Below are 22,098 nucleotides of genomic sequence, written 5' to 3'. Positions count from 1 at the left end.
TATTGCATACAAAAACAGCCCCCACCCTGTCCAGAAAGGAATACAGTCTCATTGTTCTAATACAGTAAACAGGGAGTTCTCCAACTCCCACATTCCAACACCTCAAGACGCTACACAGACATCTGCGGACACAAAGAGACAAGCATAAAGAGTATAAATGGAAAAATACTACCTGATTTAAACATGACTATGAATAAAGAAATAACTCTTAAACATATATGCATTCTCCACAGTACCGAATTCAGTACTTTTACTATCCGGTGTCGATTCATGTCAAATTAAACAGTGGCATATTTTGATACCTTTATTGCACGTGACGTCACGTCCGGTTGCACCCTCGACACTGGCTCCAGCACTTGGCGGGGAAACAAGCACTCTAGAAGTACAATTAGCGGACTCAGCCAGACTTCTGGGTGATGTTGCGATTGTCCATGGCAACAAAGCAAGTATATCTGATTGAAAAAGTAGGCCTCCGTGTTTCAAAATGTGCTTGCTCGATGCTGAGTAGCATTAGCGATAGCGGACTCAGCCAGACTGCCTCGAGGTAATGTTGCAATTTTCAATGTCATCAAAGCAAGTATGCCTGATAGAAAAAGTAAGGCTCCACCTTTTATAATATGCTATGTACCATGAATTGATTAACGTGGACCCCGACTTAAACAAGTTGAAAAACGTATTCGGGTGTTACCATTTAGTGGTCAGTTGTACGGGATATGTACTGTACTGTGCAATCTACTAATAAAAGTCTCAATCAATCAGTGAAGCTCAATGCTAATTTACATTAGATTTGCCATAGACATGCTACTGACTAGCATTAGCGATTTTACATGGCGATTTCAACACCGACAAGAATGACACATTCACCTTAATGGCAAAGACTGCTTCTAAGCTAAACAACACACCGTAGCTGATAGACTACTGCCATCTCACGTTTTGGAATTGCAACTGCATGCAAAATCTGGTACATAGTACGTGCAAATGAGGCTCAGAAGTTTAAGAAAACAAGATGTACTAACTGGACAGCACAGTTAGAATCAGCTCACTGTTAAATAAAACAAAGATGTTGGTAATAAACAATTTTACATTTATTATTACAAACACATTTTCAAGCGCCAAAAAATGGCACCGGTATGGCTTCCCAGGTCCCAGGAATTGGTACCGTATTGATTCCAGATGTGAAAGGTCCCCATCCCTACACAGCAGCGGCCCTGTGTTACTTTTGCTGGTTCTGCCTGCTAGTGAAACATTCAATAATTAAAACATAAAACTAGTGCGTAACAAATGTATTAAAGCACCACTCGTAATTATAAGTATTTGAAAAACGCGTTTGAAACAGAAAATAGTATTATTATGTACTGTACTGACCCTAATTTAATCCTGATTTCCCCCAAAACAACTTAGAATGGGTCGTTTTATAGGCAGGCTTTAGACGTGTATACAGTACAGGCAGATTTACATGTTAAAAAAATACATGATGATCAGTATTTTTCCTAAAAGAAAAATGGTTCAGCAAGCTCATAGCACAGGCAAGAACGCGGGGTGCATTCATGGACATCGGGTCATTACATTGTTTAGAGAATTGCAAAGACACTTTGGTCTTAATCACTGTATACCCTACATGAAAAATATAATTGTTTCTGGAAAAACAAAATTATATATCTATCGATATATGTTTATATATATATATATATATATATATAGATATATATATATAGATAGATAGATAGATAGATATATAAATGTATATATGTATGTATATATGTGTATATATATACATGTATATATACTGTATTTATATATGTATATGTATCTATATATGTATGTATCTGTATATGTATGTATATAAAGATATATATATATATATGTATGTGTATGTATATATGTTTATATGTATGTGTATAAAGATATATATATGTGTTTATATGTTCACATATATACTGTATACAGTATGTGTGTATATATATATACATGTGTATATATATATATATACTGTAATTATATATGTATGTATGTATATATATATATATATATATATATATATATATATATATACTGTAATTATATATGTATGTATGTATATATATATATATATATATATATATATGTGTATGTATCTGTATATGTATGTATATAAAGATATATACAGTATTTATGTATGTGTATTTATATGTGTATGTATATATGTTTATATATATATATATATATATATATATATATGTGTATATATGTTCATATATGTATGTGTATATATGTTCATATATATATATGTGTATATATGTTCATATATATATATGTACGTGTATGTATATATGTTTATATATATGTGTATAAATATATATATATGTATGTGTATATATGTTCATATATATATATATATATATATATATATATGTTTATATATATGTGGATATATGTTCATACATATATATGCATATATGTTTATATATATACAAGCTGAATATGTGTGTGTGTGTGTGTGTGTGTGTGGCTGTGTGTGTGTGTGTATACAGTATATACATATATGTTTGTGTATATATGTTTATATATATGTATGTATATATATATATATATATATATATATATATATATGTATATAAAGATGCAAACATCTGTCCAACTTTTGGCCACAGTGGCTTGAAAGTATTTACATGTCTAAACAGCAGGGGGAGCCTTTGAGTTTTAGTAGGAAAAACACACCACAGTATTTTGGGGTGTCCAAAATGTGGCCCAGTTTGAGATATTCACCACAAAGCTTTGTCTTTGAATACATAATTTTGCCTTAAAAAAATTCCAAAAAGATATCACATGTATAATGTCATCTGATTTATTTCATGTGTTTAGACACCTCTGGCTTATGATTCTTTTTATTTTATGGTGTTGCTCATCAAAACTTCATCTTTTTATTTGTTTTTACTTTTTTTTTTTGGTGGCTGTTGGAAATGTGTCCACACTTTTAACAACAATTGTATTCTCTAATTGTTTCCCCAATCAGAGACCCTCCTCGCTCTCCCATACAGCATCATTTCTATTCCATACTCGAAAACTTGTGTACATAGGAAAGTGTTTTTGTATAAATGAGTACTATTTTCAACATCTTCACTAGAAACCAGGGCACAATGTAAACTGTAAACAGAAGTTATTGTAATGAAACAGCAGAGGACTTAAAAAAAAATAAAAAAAATAACTTTTAAAAAATATATACAGAAATTATACAGAAATTGCTTTATCTTGATTTACTGAAATATGTCAGAGTGGACCTGGCACAACTAAAACTAAATTTTTTATTTTGCAAGATATTTTAGTTGCATTACTTTATTTATTTTTTACTTTGTCACCAGTTGTTTGGTTTGGAAACCCACTTGAGGACAGAAGCATTTGCATGTTCTGATGCCGGTGCGTGGCAAATGCCGAAATAGAGGGTTGATGAAAACAAAAACGCAAAAAAAAAAACGTGCTCCTTAATTTAAATCTGACGGGCAAACGTTTGCTTCGATTTGCAACTGCTTGTGTTTAACTCGACATTTTCTTTTTTCTATGAAAATAAAGGAAAAAGCATTTTTGAAAAAAGGACTCGACACCTTGTGCAATAAAGCTATCTTTGTATGAACTGTGATGATATTGTTTATTGTGTTGTGTCTTTGCAGGTTAATACCAAATACTTTTTATACCAGGGAAGGGGCCATGCATGTATAATTTAATGTACATTTCTTTTAAAACGTCTTATATGCGTTCCATGGATGTATTATCAAAGGTACTTTGCAAATGCTCACTTTTAATGCAAATAATTATTAAGAATTTACTGGACATGTAAAGTGTAAATGTAATCAATTTTAATTAATTATTTTGTACATTTAATTTTTAAATCCCATTAAAAAGTATATAAATTGCAGTTGAATTACCATGGCAAGTTAAAAATGTTCCTTTTAGTTTTGTGGCTTTTCCTTTATCAACCACTAGATGGCGACAACCCTCATGTCAAGGTATCCGTTCACTTCATGCAGTTTAAACACAAATTATTACTTAAAATTAGGGATGTCCGATAATGGCTTTTTGCCGATATTCCGATATTGTCCAACTCTTAATTACCGATACCAATACCAACCGATACCGATATATATAGTCGTGGAATTAACACATTATTATGCCTAATTTGGACAACCAGGTATGTCAAGATAAGGTCCTTTTTAAAAAAAAATGTAATAAAACAAGATAAATAAATTAAAAACATTTTCTTGAATAAAAAAGAAAGTCCAACAATATAAAAACAGTTACATAGAAAATAGTAATTAATGAAAATTAATAAAATTAACTGTTAAAGGTACTATTAGTGAAAAAGCAGCACGCACAATCATGTGTGCTTACGGACTGTATCCCTTGCAGACTGTATTGATATATATTGATATATAATGTAGGAACCAGAATATTAATAACAGAAAGAAACAACCCTTTTGTGTGAATGAGTGTGAATGGGGGAGGGAGGTTTTTTTGGGTTGGTGCACTAATTGTAAGTGTATCTTGTGTTTTTTACGTTGATTTAATTAAAAACAAAAAAAACGATACCGATAATTTAAAAAAACGAAGGAATAAGCGGTAGAAAATGGATGGATGGATGGATACCAATAATTTCCGATATTACATTTTAAAGCATTTATCGGCCTAAATTATGGCATCTCTACTTAAAATACTCACTGGACTAACTTTTTAAAGAATTTTCCAGGGCCCAAAAGGTACAGTAATCCATTAAAGGCAACTACAGTGGTACTTGTCGTTGACTTTTGTCAAGAAAATATTGTGAATTTTTTTTTTAATTATTGTTCTGGATAGTGACATATATGCAGCTGAACGACCTTTGTTTGACCTGTCTGACAAGAAATGCATACACCAAAAGTATCAAAATAACCATGTTGTTTATGTACATTGAAAAGAAAACAAGCTGTAACACCAGGGCCTTACCGCTAGAGGGGGCTATACTGCAAACAAAATATTCTTTCACACAGCAGGCTTCGTTGAAACAGTTAAAGTCATCATTTTCTGCATTTATTTGGGAAACATAATTCACTTTTGAGTATGATATTTTCAAAGCAACAGACAATACATCAGATTTACAGTAATATGACGCATATATTGTGGCAGCTGGCTACGGGGTGTTAGCCAATGACTTTGGTCGGGACTTCCGGTGAGAGATAGGGAAGTGACGTGAAGACGCACATTTGGGTTGTTGTGTGGTTGACAAAGACAAATAAGTTGTATGAGCCTACATTCCTGGGAAATTACAACATAATGATAGGGTGCTTTTATCAAATATCACCATGCTAAGCTAAGTTATTAGCTTTAATAAAGTATCGAGTATGAAATGGGCCACGTCCAACATGGCTGCACCATCTTTCTTCGTGCATCTACTTGCCGTTCTTTTGCTTCTTCTGCTGGAACTTTCTGAAATGGGTCTGAATGGTGGAGGCCGCCTTCACCTCCACGGGGCTGAGGGGCGGTAAGGTGGGCTCCGCGCTGCATGTGCCGTTACTGGCGCTGGAGTCTGTCGGACACATGAGAGCAGACTCCTTTCATTGTTTTATTTATTTAATTCAACTTCCCGTGGTAACTTTTATATAACAAGTTGCTCGATTGGAATGAAAGGTGTTACTTACGCTTTCTATACACGCCCATGCTGTTTCTTCTATAGCCATCAAACTGCAAAAAAAAAGAAGAAGAGAGAAATGGTCACTTATTTTTTTTATATTGCCACTTTCCCCATCGTCGCCACTTCAAAACAGTACCACTAGAAACGGAAAGAAACCGAGCTCCACTGAACGCCACTTCAAAATACTGCAGTGTCACCGCAATCGCAAACAACGAGCTGCATTGAACGCATCAATCCAAACCAGAAGTGTGAGCTAACAAACAAAGAAGGATAATATAAAGTAACGTATCTTGAGCTAACAAACAATGGAGGATAATATAAAGTAACGTACCTTCTATAGATGCATTTCTATGTGACTTAAGTTAGACAAATTTCATCCAATAGGTCACTGAGGGCAGCGACTGAAGTCTACAACCTCAGCATCCAGAGTTAGTTAACATTAGCATGTTTGTTTATTTTTGTCATTTCTAGCTATTTATCCTCGAATATTACTACAACACAATTCGCAGGTTCCAACACGCCCAGAAACCCCTCCGCGACCCCGAAAGATGGGTAGAAATCGTTTACGTCAATACAAATAACCCCTAAATGCTAACTAGCTAGCGAAACACAGCTTAGGCCAGAGCTGTTAAACTCGCTTGTTCCAGTCAGTATACAGTATATGTAAAATATTGTTTAATTGACTCATGATTATTGCCTTATTTTATCACACAATTGCATATTAATTTAAATAATTTGCTTTGAAATCATAAATCAAGGATAAAGCAATTACTGTGTTTGAATACCATTTTTTTCTGGGCTATAAGCCGCTACTTTTTTCCTACACTTTACACCCTGTGGCTTACAAAATGGTGCGGCTAGTTTATGGATTTTTCTTCACAAATGGCCATCGTTTTTTGTAGTCAAACAGTTTTCAACACCTAGAGACACTGAAAAGGTGTTGTTACTCCATTATACATGACTCATGGATGAAAGTAAAAATAATTGAATATCTTGCAAAAGTCCATTGTGCACAGTCCAAATGTGAAACTAATATGTGATATAAACTTATTACATGCGAAGTGAAATATGTCTGGCTTGTGTTATAATGTTCATGATCACGGTTTACAGATTTTTGAAAACCCAAAATATTCAGAGATTTTCAATTAAAAGTTTTCATAAGCTGTAAACCATAATCATTGAAATAATGTCAAAATAAGTCTTGAAATATCTTGAGTTGCATGTTATAAGCCTATCTCGTATATTAGTTTCATTTTGTTAATTGCTGGAATAAACAAACCTATGCACAGTATTTTTTTTTTTTTTTAGTTTTACCTGTATAAGTCCTTAATTTTTCAAAGGGCTAAAAAACATTTTGTATTCATGTTTTTAATTTCTATTTGTTCAAATCTATAAACTTCATCCCATAGGTCACAGAGGACAGCGAAAAAAACCAGCAATGCAATCAAATGGCGACTGGAGTTTAATACTTCAGCATCCAGAGATAAGGCTCAGCGACAGGGTAAGCTGCAAGTTGGCACACATTGGCGTGTGTGTTTATTTTTGTCATTTCTATCCACATATCCTCCAACATTGCAATAGCAGAAATGGTCTACACCATACAAATAACACCAAAATGATAACTAACTTGCAAAACACAACTTTGGCTAACCCTCAGGGACAAAGGCTGACTTTTTTGCCCTTTAAGTAAATGTTTGCTGTATTTTGGCCGTACATTTTATTTTCTATTATATATGGATTTTTTTATGTTAAATTGTAAATTTTATGTTGAATTTTACAATTTCAATTTACAGTTCTTTCGCAGGTATACGATACACTGGCAGTTATTCAACAATATCCCAAAGCCAAACAAGACATATAATTAATCAATTACTATTCATTTATATAGCCCTTAATCACAAGTGCCTCATCCGGGCAAGGAAAAACTAAAAAAAAGGAAAAAGAAGGAACCTTGGGAAGGGGCTGCAGTCCCCTAAGTCCTTCTTTTTTCAAAGGGCATAAAAAACTTTTTTTTTTTTTTTTTTTTTTTTGCTGAAAGGGACTGTTTGCAACATTTACACAGATGCCTAGAGGGCGCCAACTTTCCAATGTATTTTACACATTATATCCCGCCCTCTTCCAGCTTCTCATACGTAATGACGTACGTTCGTAACACAGGATTAGCTTCAGCTGTTGTTAGCTAATTATAGCAATTTGGATAGCTGGCGTTAGCTGTCATTGAATGTATATTCTATCATAACAACATGACTGCAAATTGTTGGGTACTTCTCTTGTACTGCTTTTGTACGTGTGCACGCGCTCCCTGATGAGACTGGGTGAGGGACAGCTGTAAAATACATTTTATTCCATAAACTTTAACTGTGAAAAATATAGACAAATGTCAAACATATATGTTCTGTTAAACCACTAATGATAACATAAGATAGCCTGTGGTGGTGGTGTTAGATTTTTTTGTTTTGGAAAATATTACTGTAAGGAAGTTGCAAACATCATCTTTAAATCTCAATCGATTACAGCCCGAGGCAAACGTACTAAAATATGTTAGTTTGTTTTTAACCTATTGATCAAATTATGTCCCAGTATACATTTGCATAACCTGAGTATGTTGTTAGTGTTTTGGGAATTCAAACCTGTGACATTATTTGAGCACAATGCCTTTGAAATAATATAATACAAAAACATTACACGATTAATATTTTTGTATAGGACTGTATTTTAACAAAGTTATGCAAAAAAAAGGGGGGGGGGGGAATAAAACCAAAATGTTTTTACGCCTTTTTAAAAACTTAAGATAATTAAAATCAAATGTGCCCCGATGGTTAAAGAGATCATTTTTCTTGGTCATGTACATGTAGGGCTGGGCGATATGGCCTTTTTTAAATATCTCGATATTTTTAGGCCATGTCACGATACACGATATATATCTCGATATTTTGCCTTAGCCTTGAATAAACAATTGATGCATATAATCACAGCAGTATGATGATTCTATGTGTCTACATTAAAACATTCTTGTTCATACTGCATTCATATATGCTCATTTTAAACTTTCATGCAGAGAGAGAAATCACAACTAAGTCAATTTACCAAAACTGTATTTATTAAACAGTTATTAAGCAGTGGCACAAACATTCATGTCATTTCCAAAACAGAAAGTGCAAAATTGTCAGAGACTTTTAAAACAAGCTATGAGTGCACTTTTGTGCATGATGTCACTAAGATGACATATCAAAACCACACTAAATTAAAGTGCACTTTATGTACAGAACGCCACTACAATAGTTTTAAACAAATAAAGTGCAATTTTGTGCATGATATCACACAAGATATTTCAATAACTGTCAAAAAAAAATGAGCTGCATAATAGGAAATTAAATCGCTATGTGGTAGGTTCCTGCGGACGTAATCTCCTTCTGTTGTTCACTATTTTTCTCATAAGGTGTTGATCTGGAAATGGTTGCCTCGGCATTTTGTTGGTGTGGCACCGAACGGAGATGTTGTCATGCGGAGTAAGCACTCTTCATTCTCTAGCGGGTGACTTTTCAAATGATGCTACATATTAGCAGTAATGCTACTTTTTGTAGCAACGTTTATGCCCCACACTTGACAAATTACGGTTGTCTGTTCGACATATTCCCGCTTGAAGCCAAACCACCGCCAGACGATGGACCCTGTGCTGTTTTTCTTGGGAATTAATTCTTCCTTCATTTGTTACCAGATTCGCACCTTCTTTCTCTTTGTATTACCACTCGCACCACAGCTAACGTTACCCATGCTGCTACCTCTCTGCTCCGAGAGGGCGTATACGTATTTGACGTATGTAAGAAGGTGCGCTTGCTGTCTGTGAGAAGGAGAGACAAGAAAGAGTGAAAAAAGCCTGTAGTGTAATGCCTGCAGCTAAAAGCAACTGCGTGAGAACGTATACTCGAATATCACTATATAGTCATTTTCTATATCGCACAGAGACAAACCCGCGATATATCGATATCGCACTTGTTGCTAGGCAGAGTTCATAGGGCTTACTGTATTTGTAGTTCGTAAATGACATTTGTGCTGCCCCAAAGGTTGTGCTCAAAAATGCATGCTAGCAAAAAGTTATACACACTAAAGTCTCGTAGAGCTCAGTGAGAAAATTAAAGTAAGTTTAAGAACAGCGCCATTGTGTGGTATATTTGATAGAAAAGTAGCAGTACTGGCAACACAATAAGTGTGCATGTTTTGACACATTTTTACAGGTAAACTGTGTGTTTATTAATAATGCAATTGAATCAGTGCTCTGTATTAGATAGAAACATAATCAAACGATTGGGGCAGTGAACCCAGTGCCCCTAATGCCAAGTGTGCAATGAGTGACGCATGAAAGTAGAAGAATGATGAGTTGCGTGAGCGGACACATCAGATACAAATGATAGTCATCAGTCCTGCTACGTGAACAGGAAGTTGACATTGTTCAAATTCTTCTTGGCAATCGAAGCGCATCGGTGGAGGAAAAGTACCCAGGTTCCATGAGAGCACGTGTGTGTCATGTCTGCTCCACACATGCCCCGCACCTGTGTGTTAAAGCTGCAGTAATGCCCTCCATCATAAATCCCCTTGATTGGGATTTGCAGCTCAAGCACAGTCAGCATCATCAGCAGCAGCCATGAGCCCTGCAGGCTGCTTAGGGCTGCTCACCTGTGCCTGCACTGCCCCTCACGCCGCACGGCACGACCTCAGCTCACCTCGTAAGACCCAAGACAAGTTCAAAGTTGAAATCGTCAAGTCTTGCAGTAGTCTTCACTGTACTGTTCGGTCTCCTTTATTCTGTGTAGCTTTTTTCAAGTATTCTTTTTATTTGTATGACACTAGTTGGTGATTATTATCATTGTCTGGTTGGAGGAGCAATCTCATGCGGGAACAATGGAGCCAGATCATATCGTGTAATTAGTATTGCATTTTTGCATTTGCTTAACTGGCAATGGTAGGTAGATCTTTATTGTCATTGCACAAGTACAACGAAACTTTGTTTTCAGCACAAACCCGTTCAAGATTAGACAAGCAAACAATCTACAGGGTTACAGAACAGGAACGCTGATGGGTCGCCACAAGGCGCCCCGTAAAAGCTGGGAAAAAGGTAAAAACGCTGAGGAAGGATGAGTAAAAAAATACAATTCAGACTGGGCTCCTAAGGGGGCCTAGTCTGGAGTGGGAAAAAGCCTCCATAGCAAAGCACATATACATATTACAACGTACATCTCGAGATATCTAGCAACAGAGGGAAAGGCGAGGTTATGATGGTAGGCCGCAGCTCTCAGGCACTGACCATCCATTCATCACCCCTATGGGATTTACGTTGAGGGCGTTGGATTGGGGGTGGGGTATGTGTGTGTGGCGTATATTTTTGTGTTTGCAAGTGTGTGTGTAAGCCCGTATTGTGTCTCTGCTTCCGCGGCCTTGGTGTTCTTGCCAGTCAGTCCAAAGTCAACAACAACAGGTGTGTGTCCATTAGACAAGAAGGGAGTTTGTTGTGTCTTCGGTGCACTATCCTTCGGGAGAGTCTCGAAGCCAGGGAAACAATCCAAGTTAGAATGTTTTATGCGAGTGAAAATAAAATTTGCTTTTCACTCTAAATTGTCTATGACTGGTCCTCAAAAACTGCGGGGCAGACAGTCCGATGTGATCCAAAATCACAAGTGTCCACAGTTCTTTCCGCAACCTCCAATCCTTTGTGGCAGCTTTGGGGTACTTTGAAGACTGCCAGCAACTTCCAATTTGTCGACAAACCAGAGCAATGCTTACTCCAATTAGCAGATGTCCTGTTGTCATAATTCCGAATAGGTGGATATCTTCACGTCCTCGACAAAAAAGGGTCGCCAGGCACGCGGCACTCCTTCTTCTCCCAAGAGTCCGTCGTGTGTCCAGCAACAACTGCTTCGTCACAACAGCAGGTTCCCCCAACCCCAAGATCTTGTCAATTTCGTTGAGGCCAGTTAAATAGTTCCAATGTTTAGATTTGGAGAGCAGTGCAAAAAGAGGCAACAAGAAAGTTAAGACAAGATAAAGAAGCAAGCAGGAGACATAAGGGAGAGGGAAGGGGAGTGTCCACTCTCGATGAGTGCCAGAGAGAAAAGTTCTTGTTGAAGAAACATAACATGAGCAAAAAACATGAAAAGCAAAACACACAGTGTAACTTCGATTTACGAACTTCTCATTGTACGAACGTTTCAATTTACGAGCCACAGACCGGATAAAAATATGCGGTAACCCGTTACAACAAGTACACACTACTAAGTATTAGGAGTGTAACGGTTTTGTAGATACCGCGGCATTTCGGTTTCAAAGTCTTACTTGACTTAATCCTCTTGGCCCCCTTGGGAGCATAGGGCGTCTACCATGGATCTCCACCTCACTCTCTTCTGCGCGATGGTCTTCGCTTCTTGACAGGAGGTCCCCATCTTGGTCAGTTCATTGTGAGTGGACCGCCTCCAGTTGGATTTTGGTCTCCCTGGCTTCCTCTTGCCTTGAGGATTATATTCCAGGGCTTGTCTTGCTATGTTTCTCGGATCCTTCCTAAGTGTATGGCCGATCCATCTCCACTTTCTGCTTTTGATTTAATTTTGAATTTGCTCTTGGTTCATGCATCTCCACAGGTCTACATTTGATATATTGTTGGGCCACCAAATCCTCAGTATGTACCTGAGACAGTTGTTATAAACACCAGTAGTTTATTGATGATTGATTTGGTGGTTTTCCAGGTTTCACAGCCATAAAGAAGGACATATTTTACATTTGTATTGAAGATTCTGATTTTGGTGTTTCTGGAGAGCTGGGAAGAGAGCCATACAGGTCAAAGAGTACTAAAGGCATGTCTTGCTTTGCTGATGCGCAGCCCGCCATCTTTATCAGCTCCTCCATCTGTGCTGATGTTGCTTCCCATACACACACATAACACTCCTCTACTCATTGTTGTATTTGAAAGTGCAATGCTTTGCAGCCAGTAGCATAGCCTTTGAAGGAGCACAGGTATGGGCAGCATCTGTGGAATTTAATTTGCAGGAAAGGAGTGAGTTTAGGGTTGAATTGTCCATCCTCGTTCTATTCTCAGTCACTATCTTTCTAACCATGCTGAACACCCTCTCTGATGATGCATTGCTGTGTGGCACGCACAAAAGTGCCTTCATCAAATGCACCAGAGTCTGGAATCTTCCATCTCTCCCTAGCATACCCCTTCCCTGTCCTGGATGAACTGATATTTTTGTTTCCAATCATTTTAGAACTTGCAAGCGTACTTCTTCTTACTCGTCGTTGCCATGACTGTCTCTTCTTCATTCTTCTGCTTCGTCTCCGTTATGTTTTTGGACATTACTACTTGCCGTAGTTTTGAAGCAATGCATGATGGGAATCCGGATGTTGTGTGTCAGTGTATTAACGTGCGGGCTGGAATAAACACACGCTGAGAAATAGCTCCGTGCCTGCCTACTTTATGGGTTATTATAGATAAACCTATGGAGAACGGAGACATATATAATAGTCTCCTTCTTGTTGTGTGTGCAGTTGCGCACTGAGCTCCAAAAGCCGTAGATGTTATAACGTGACTGGGCCGGCACGCTGTTTATGTGGAGGAAAAGCGGACGTGACGACAGGCTGTCCTCACTCAGGTCCGGCTGGAAATCGGGAAAAATTCGGGAGAATGGTTGCCCCGGGAGATTTTCGGGAGAGGCACTGAAATTCGGGAGTCTCCCAAAAAATTCGGGAGGGTTTGCAAGTATGTCGCTCACTCAAAGCAGCCCTACGGGCCAGTCTCGCAGGCAGTGCCTGGGTTGACCGTTTACCGTGGGTTATGTTGGGTCTGCTCTCTGGTCGGTGACTCTTTGCGGGGCGGCTGGTCCGTTAGCATCACGCAGCGCAACTAGTTAGCATGTCGCAGCTAACATGGACACAACGATCGCAAAACAAAATCCCACCGCACCAGTGTGGGAATATTTCAGCAATAATTTGTAGATCAATATATTTTCGAGCAGAATTTGTTATTAACCGAGGCCTAACAGGGGTCCACCAAGGCAGTGGTACATGTCCACATGCATCACTGTTAGCCCCGTTTCCGTATGCCCAAAGTAGGGCTGCACGAATAATCGAAATCGAATCGACGAGTTTTTTTTTTAATGCGGTAGAAAACCACAAGAGGCTGAGGTTTTTTCTTCTCCGCCATCACGGGCGTTTGAGTGACAGCCATGTTCCCCAATCAGAATTGTTTAGCCCTGCGTTTGTGTCTCGCTTCAAACAGAAAGCATGGTTGTTTAACAGTTGAATTAACTGAACAGAGTGACGCCTCTTTTCAGTCATTCACAATCTTTGTCTCGGCGGCTGCCGCCAACACACTCACAGTACCGAGAACCCTGCGACTCGCCAATAATAAAGTAACACAAATTTAGGAGGAAAAACCATACGATTATAAATTCAAAGGTCCTGTTGTGGGAATATTTCAGCCGTGATCACATGATAGCAATAAACAAAAAGACAACGTCCGACCCCATATTTCTAACTGAGAAAAAAAAGCACTTTAAATGCACTTTAAGATGTTAAATATCTATTAGGTTACAAAAATGAGTCCATTTAATTTTGTATGTGTGTTTATTTAAATTAACAAATTAAAGAGATGGTTTGACAAAAGCAGACTATCCGTAAAACCTCAGTAAAACTAAAATAATGCTATTCGGTAACAGTAGAAGAGAAAGTTCAACACAAATACAAATAGATGTGGAATTAAATTATGGAATGGATTAAGTAAAGAAATCAAAAAATGTACTAATATGATCCAATTCAAGAAACTGTTCAAACTCAAAGTGTTTACCAAGTACAAAAAAGAAGAACCATGATAAACATTTTGAATTTATTGATAATTTATTGAGAAACTGGAAATTGTGATACATCATATTGTAATTGTATGCATGTTTGAAATAAACTCAAACTCAACTCAAACTCATGGTAAACAATCCTACAGTAAATGAGGAATAAACGTTTATTATATTTTTAAATGGTTACTTCACTTGTATTATATATTATGATTACCTTACCTTATCATCACTGTATTGATTTTATTGATAATGTCTTCAGTTTAAGAACATGATGTACCGTAGACAAAAGCTTTGAGTCTGTATCCATAAAGCCAAATATTTTTTTAAATACATTATTGCATATTGTTCTGTGTGGACATTGAGACAAGAATATGTTGGCAGTCTAAAAGTAACATGTCCTCCTTCACTTGTTAATTTTGTAGTTTTATGTATAAAATATAAAAATCGCAAATCAAATCACAATTTTGGAGAGAAAAAACGCAATTAGTTTTTTCTCTATGGAGAGGAGCAGCGGCTTTCCTCTGAGCTCCTACCGAATGACAGAACTTCTCACCTTATCTCTAAATTAGAGCCACGCCACCTGATGGCGTAAACTCATTTTGGCCGCTTGTACCCGTGATATTGACCTTTCGGTCATGATACAAAGCTCATGACCATAGATGAGGAGAGGAATTTCAATCGACAGGTTAATTGAGAGCTTTGCCTTCCGTCTCAGCTCCTTCTTCACCACTACAGATCGATACAGGGTCCGCATCACTGCAGATGCCGCACCGATCCGCCTGTCAATCTTACTGTGACAGTCCTAAGCTGTCGGGTGGGTTCGCAGGACCACCCAAGAACGACATCTCGGTGAGCAGGTTTAGACTTCTTCATTATTTCAATAAGAAAGTATTTTGAGTGCTTTTCAGCAGCTGTCTTTTCCTCACGTGAGCACATGAATGGTTTTCCGTCCTCCGTCTGCTTTCCAGCCGCACGTTGTCGTTCGCGTGTTCGTCTTCCTCTTTCGCTCTCGCTCAGCATCAGCCTCTCGTTGTGTTCGCTTCCTTTCTCCGTTTCTCTCCTCGACGTTCCCGTCTGTCGCCCTCTTATACGGTACGAGAGGGTGATTGCATTGTCTACAGCTGCGCGCTCCACGCACCTTATCCTGATAGCAGCGTCGCTCCCGGCGAGCCCTGCCTCGCTGCTCGCTCGTCGTCCACGCGTCCTCGCCGCCATCTTGGAGCGGGCTCCCGTGTGCCCTGCCTCCCTGTTGGACTGCCGGCCACGCCTCCTCGCCGCCATCTTGGGGTCGGTCCCGGGGGGACACGCCTCGCTGTCTGTCACGATTCACTCTTCCCTTACTCATAAACATTAAGGGAGCGGACCGCCACAATCAGACAGTCCGATACCCTATACTCTCTGAGCACTCTTCACAGGACTTCTTGAGGGACACGGTCGAATGCCTTCTCCAAGTCCACAAAGCACATGTAGCTATTGTCTGCGGGCTGATGGATCTCGTAAGCAGCTAAGCCCGTGACCTTCGATCCCTCAGGCTGTACTGCATCAACAAGCGACATCAGTGTGTAAAGGATATCACCACATGGGCTCAGGAACACTTCAGAAACCCACTGTCAGTAACTACAGTTGGTCGCTACATCAGTAAGTGCAAGTTAAAACTCTCCGATGCAAGGCGAAAACCGTTTATCAACAACACCCAGAAACGCTGTCGGCTTCGCTGGGCCTGAGCTCATCTAAGATGGACTGATACAAAGTGGAAAAGTGTTCTGTGGTCTGACGAGTCCACATTTCAAATTGTTTTTGGAAACTGTGGACGTCGTGTCCTCCGGACGAAAGAGGAGAAGAACCATCCGGATTGTTTTAGGCGCAGAGTTGAAAAGCCAGCATCTGTGATGGTATGGGGGTGTATCAGTGCCAAGACATGGGTAATTTACACATCTGTGAAGGCGCCATTAATGCTGAAAGGTACATACAGGTTTTGGAGCAACATATGTTGCCATCCAAGCAACGTTACCATGGACGCCCCTGCTTATTTCAGCAAGACAATGCCAAGCCACAGTTACATCAATGTGGCTTCATAGTAAAAGAGTGCGGGTACTAGACTGGCCTGCCTATAGTCCAGACCTGTCTCCCATTGAAAATGTGTGGCACATTTTGAAGCCTAAAATACCACAACGGCGTCCCCCGGACTGTTGAACAACTTAAGCTGTACATCAAGCAAGAATGGGAAAGAATTCCACCTGAGAAGCTTAAAAAATGTGATTCTTCAGTTCCCAAATGTTTACTGAGTGTTGTTTAAAGGAAAGGCCATGTAACACAGTGGTGAACATGCCTTTTCCCAACTACTTTGGCACGTGTTGCAGCCATGAAATTCTAAGTTAATTATTATTAGCAAAAAAAAAATAAAGTTTATGAGTTTGAACATCAAATATCTTGTCTTTGTAGTGCATTCAATTGAATATGGGTTGAAAAGGATTTGCAAATCATTGTATTCCGTTTATATTTACATCTAACACAATTTCCCAACTCATATGGAAACGGGTTTTGTAAATAGGAAGTTAATCTATCACCCCCTTTTTATGTTTGTTTGATATACAGTACTTTATATCACTTTATATTGTGTCTAAAGTGCAAAAAGTGTACTAAGATATGGATTTGTTTTGGAAGTTGAAAACCGTTATTAATTTTACATTGTTTGTTATGGAGAAATGTGCTTTAAAATACAAACTTTTCTATTTACGGGTACATGCTTAAGAACCAGTTGGGTTCGTAAATCGAGGTTCCAGTGTCTTTTATTGTTTTGTTTTTTTTGTGTTTTTTTTATTGGCACAATAACAGTCCATAGCGTTTCTGCTCGAATGGATTCTTAGTTTATCACACCAAGTTATGTTTATAAATGTTTTTTATTTGGGAGGCCCCGCAGCAGGACCTGCTGCTCACTGAGAAGAGCAATATGTACTTTCATGTCAGTCTCCATAAGTGTCCAGCTAGATATGTTGCTTGCTGCTTTTCTTTTCTTTTCTAAAGACAATTTTAGAGGGGCTGAATCCGTGCTAGATATAGGGACAAAGTTCCTAAGTTGGCAGCACTGATCCCTTCTGCTATGTCGTCCTTTTCTCAGACAGACCAGCTGCGTATGAGGTGTGGGAGGACAGAAGGGCTAACTGTGCTTCAGCATGGTATGACATGGTATTTAGTAAATATGATTATTTGTATCATCCTACTCTTCTAGGATCTGAAGTATGTAGAGGTCTTATTAAACAGTCAAATGAGCAAATATATGAAGACTTTATCGCTAACCTCGTCTGCTCTGCTGCTCCTGCGGCTGTGCGACACAGAGTGCACCTGCCAAGGTAAAGGCTGGGACACCATATAAGGCAGCGGTTCTTGTTGGCTGGCCAAGCGCATCCCTATCTGCAAATGCAAAGAAAATTTGTTTGACTCAAGACACATATTAACTTACTCAGTGGCCCAGTGGTTAGAGTGTCCGCCCTGAGATCGGCAGGTTGTGAGATTAAACCCCAGCCCAGTCATACCAAAGACTATTAAAAAAATGGGACCCATTACCTCCCTGCTTGGCACTCAGCATCAAAGGTTGGAATTGGGGGTTAAATCACCAAAAATGATTCCCGAGCGCTGCCACCGCTGCTGCTCACTGCTCCCCTCACCTCCCAGAGGGTGATCAAGGGTGATGGGTCAAATGAAGAGAATCATTTCGCCACACCTAGTGTGTGTGTGACAATCATTGGTACTTTAACCACATTGATGTCATACTGTATGCCCGTGTTACACGCAACACCTGTAGCATATCAATATGTGGAGTAAGATAAGAAAAGGACTTGAGTAAGGAAGTAAAGTAATTTACGATATGATCCGGTTCAATAAACAGTACAAACGTATGTTTACTGTTCAATATTTTATAAAAACCACTATTATAATAATTTAATTCAGATGTTCTCCATTTACCATTGTTTCTGGACTATAAGCCCCATACTTGTTTTCCAATGCTTTGAACCCTGTGGTTTATAAAACGGTGCGGCTAAATTGTGGACCATAATGTTTTGTATTCAGCAAATATTTTTAATATAACACCGACAGAGACACTGAAAAGATGTTATTGTTTGTGCTATCGTGCCATCTTATGGATTGGACGAGTTCGCTCACTGCCGGTGCTGCGGACAGCGTGGCGCAGTGGAAGAATGGCCGTGCGCGACCCGAGGGTCCCTGGTTCAATCCCCACCTAGTACCAACCTCGTCATGTCCGTTGTGTCCTGAGCAAGACACTTCACCCTTGCTCCTGATGGGTGCTGGTTAGCGCCTTGCATGGCAGCTCCCTCCATCAGTGTGTGAATGTGTGTGTGAATGGGTAAATGTGGAAGTAGTGTCAAAGCGCTTTGAGTACCTTGAAGGTAGAAAAGCGCTATACAAGTACAACCCATTTATTATTTATTTATTTAAAATGTACTTCCTATTCCTTGCCTTGAACCGGAAGAATAACCGTCCGTAGCGTTTTTGCTCGAATGGATTCTTAATTCATCACTCCAAGTAATGTTTAGAAGTTTTACAATATACCTAAAACAATTCATACTTACTAAACCGTTACGTGTAATGTGTGTAAGAGTGTTTTCATGCATATTTGTAAGTGCTATTAATACTATCAAGCTAGCGTTGTTATCATTAGTGAATATGCTAACATGTTTATAAGTGTCTGTGTTAGTATTAACTAGTTACAATGGCATTATTTTGTATTGTTACAGATACGTAAATTCACCAAACTCTCACCGTGGTGTTTAGCTGATTGGAGAGGTAGCTTCTGCAGCTAGTGGGTCCATCATGATGACTTCTATTTTGTTTGATCAGCTGTTTTACTGACGTGTGACAGGCACTGTTAAGAATCATTTAAGGTAGGTAGATAAACATTTACAAAATCTTTCGCACCGGTATATATCTGCGACTTACAGTCCGGTAAAATATTTTCAAAAATGTGTAAACACAGCGTGCTCACTGAACTTTATGGACGTTATATAAAAACGTCCATGCACCATAAAATGTTCAAAATGACACCCATTTAAATCCATCACAATGCATGATGGTAAAAATGCTAAACACTCTGTCCAGACTTATCCATGTTTGGCGCATTTTAGGTGCTTAATGTTTCTGATTGAATACAAACCTTTAAAGATCACAGAAGTAAACAAGATAGTAGTCGAACTTTCACACACTGTTAATATCCAAATATATTAATTATATAGATATCCATTACATTAATATAATGTGTACACTAATATATGAATCATCTATTTATATTCTTACTTTACATGCAGACGGCTTTCGGCCACCGGGACTCATTTTTTTTGCCCAATGCGGCCACCAAGTCAAAAAGTTTGGACACCCCGGGTATAAATGATGTTATTAGTAATACTAAAAACATAGAATAGAAGATACTATACTTGGAATTCATCAATATGTTTATTATTGACGTTGTAGTTTGACCATACTTGTTCAGGAAGTTTACCAAAATATTAGAAACACCCCTCAGTACATTGCAATGTCTTTCTACACCACTATAATATACATTTAGTTCAATTAATTCTAATATTTGACCTCACTGGTGTGGCCAATGTTCCTCATCCATCCCATCTACCATTTGTCTCCACCAGTTTGTCTTACCGATTCTACGACTCTGACCATGACGTACATGGCTGTTAGCATGGTGATCAACATCTTGACCACTCTTCCTTTAGCTCTCCTATGTGATGACGTCCTTTATTTCCTCCTCTGTATCTTCTGATCTTCTGCTTACCAATGTCCTGCTGAATTTATCGAAGCGAGACACAAGAAGTGATCTCAGCAATCAAGTGAGGGTTGAAGGGTTGCTCTACAAGGACAATTGACTTGATGATGCCAGCTTACACTTGCTCCCGGATGCACGCACACACGCGCGCACACTTCATTCCCACAGTGTCTGACACATGAGGGTAAGACTGTTAAAGAGCTTTGCAGGACACAAATAGAGAAGCAATAATCTTTTCTTCTGCACAACAACTTAACCCTCAGGTGCGCTCGCACCTCCACATGTATGCAAATGCCCACTAGTTGATTGTTTTTTTATTTGTTTTGCCATTTTAGTCCAAAACTCACAATAGGACATTAGAATTGAAGTCTAATGTGTACTCAACAAGCAAATTGTGTTTTTTGAGAATGCGGTAGCAAATTATGGAAGGATATTAGGTTGTAGCAGGACTATTACCCATCAGCTTTGTGCACCCTAATATTGTATTTGATCTGTATCATTAGTTTATATGCAGTTTATCTTTGAATGAAACAGATATTCTCTACACTGATCTCATATCACTGCACAACAATAAAACATATTAGCGTATCCAGTTGTGGAATAAAATTGGAGAAGTCATTGAAAAAGAAAGTCAAGCAATGTACTAAAATGATCCAGTTTATGTAAACAGTATAAGCATATGGTGTTCTATGAGATATGTGACGGAAGTTGAATGCTCAAAACTAAAATGTGCTTAATTAACAATAGATTTGGTCCTAGATACTAGGGATGCACTCTTCTCTCATGAAATGTCTCTCAATGGCTTACACCAGATATTTGGATGTTTTTCTTTTTTCTTATAGTTACGCATTAAATCACATTCCCTTGTAATTAATCACATCTATTAAAGAATAATTCAGCTAGTAATTTAATTATTTTGAGGGGAAAGTAACAAGTAACTGCAATTAATTACTTTTTTAAAGTAATTTTCCTAACACGGCTCGTAACTATTTTTGTTGGCCGAGCTGTTGCACTGGTAATGACATGGTGTTGTTGGAAAAGAACAAAGCTAGTTATTAGGTTGTATTTTCATTAGCCAAAATGTTTTGTGTTTTAAATTGGCATTAAAGAGTGAATCACTTTTTCACATTGTTGGTTTTTTTCATGTTAGAAAGTTTTTGCCTAAAAAGGTATTTTTCACGAAAACGCACACGCAAAGCGCATACAAGCAAAGGCGGTGTGGAAAGGAAGAATGGCCAATAACTGCATTTCCACTGGTTAATAAAGAGGGTGCGTGAAGCACGATATGAAGGCTTCAAAATTACAGATAAAGGTGGCACTTTAAACATGGAATGCATACGCTGCAAGTGCTGCTTTAAAACCTGCCTCGCCAAAGGTGGCATTAAAGTATTACAATCCTTGCTTCAATCTTAGTTAAACCTTTAAATAAATATATATATATATATATATATATATATATATATATGCCCTGTATATATATATGTATCTATACAGGGTTTCCCCTTAATGTAATTAGCATTGTAATTACCGCCACACCTTCAAAATAAGGGCTTTTTTTGCACTTGAAAACGAATTCAAGTAATATGATATATTGTAACTGTAGAATAAATCACACCAAGTCCGACACAACTTTCAGGCATGGATGGTGTATGTTTGCATACATGGGAAAAACTGACATAAAATCCAAACCACACAAACAAAACATTAACATTAGCTGGTCGTTACATTATGAATTGATGTATATAGCCTGTTATTTGCACACTTTTGACAAGTGATGTATCGAAAGCTTGACCACTGGGAAAAAAAAACTTTGATCACCGAAAACCGCAATGCCA

At 38.3% G+C, this 22,098-nt stretch overlaps 2 protein-coding genes across 3 annotated transcripts in view; one reads left to right on the top strand and one right to left on the bottom strand.

The window, feature by feature from the left end:
- Positions 1-5,001: 5,001 nt before the first annotated feature.
- Positions 5,002-20,400, bottom strand: LOC140679506 (uncharacterized). 2 transcript variants are annotated; one of them, XM_072915008.1, is made up of 4 exons: positions 20,168-20,400; positions 17,770-17,883; positions 5,646-5,688; positions 5,002-5,533 (listed from the first exon to the last, which is right to left on the bottom strand). In XM_072915008.1, the coding sequence occupies exons 2-4, from the start codon at positions 17,875-17,877 to the stop codon at positions 5,397-5,399; spliced, it is 288 nt and encodes a 95-aa protein (XP_072771109.1). In that variant the 5' UTR covers positions 17,878-17,883; positions 20,168-20,400; the 3' UTR covers positions 5,002-5,396. The 2 variants fall into 2 exon arrangements, with proteins under 2 accessions (XP_072771109.1, XP_072771108.1); XM_072915007.1 differs by having other exon boundaries at positions 20,140-20,396.
- The window catches only part of gvin1l2 (GTPase, very large interferon inducible 1-like 2), a 29,589-nt gene continuing 13,353 nt past the window's right edge, over positions 5,863-22,098 (top strand). Inside the window, exons 1-2 of the mRNA XM_061972822.2 lie at positions 5,863-6,066; positions 7,048-7,139. The gene's annotated coding sequence lies outside the window, so the exon portion shown is untranslated. The remainder of the gene's footprint in view (positions 6,067-7,047; positions 7,140-22,098) is intronic.

This window comes from Nerophis lumbriciformis, linkage group LG17 (genome assembly GCF_033978685.3).
Source record: "Nerophis lumbriciformis linkage group LG17, RoL_Nlum_v2.1, whole genome shotgun sequence".
Taxonomy (NCBI): Eukaryota; Metazoa; Chordata; class Actinopteri; order Syngnathiformes; family Syngnathidae; genus Nerophis; species Nerophis lumbriciformis.
The sequence above is the reverse complement of the archived record's forward strand: the minus strand, read 5'-3'. Positions and strand labels throughout refer to the sequence as shown.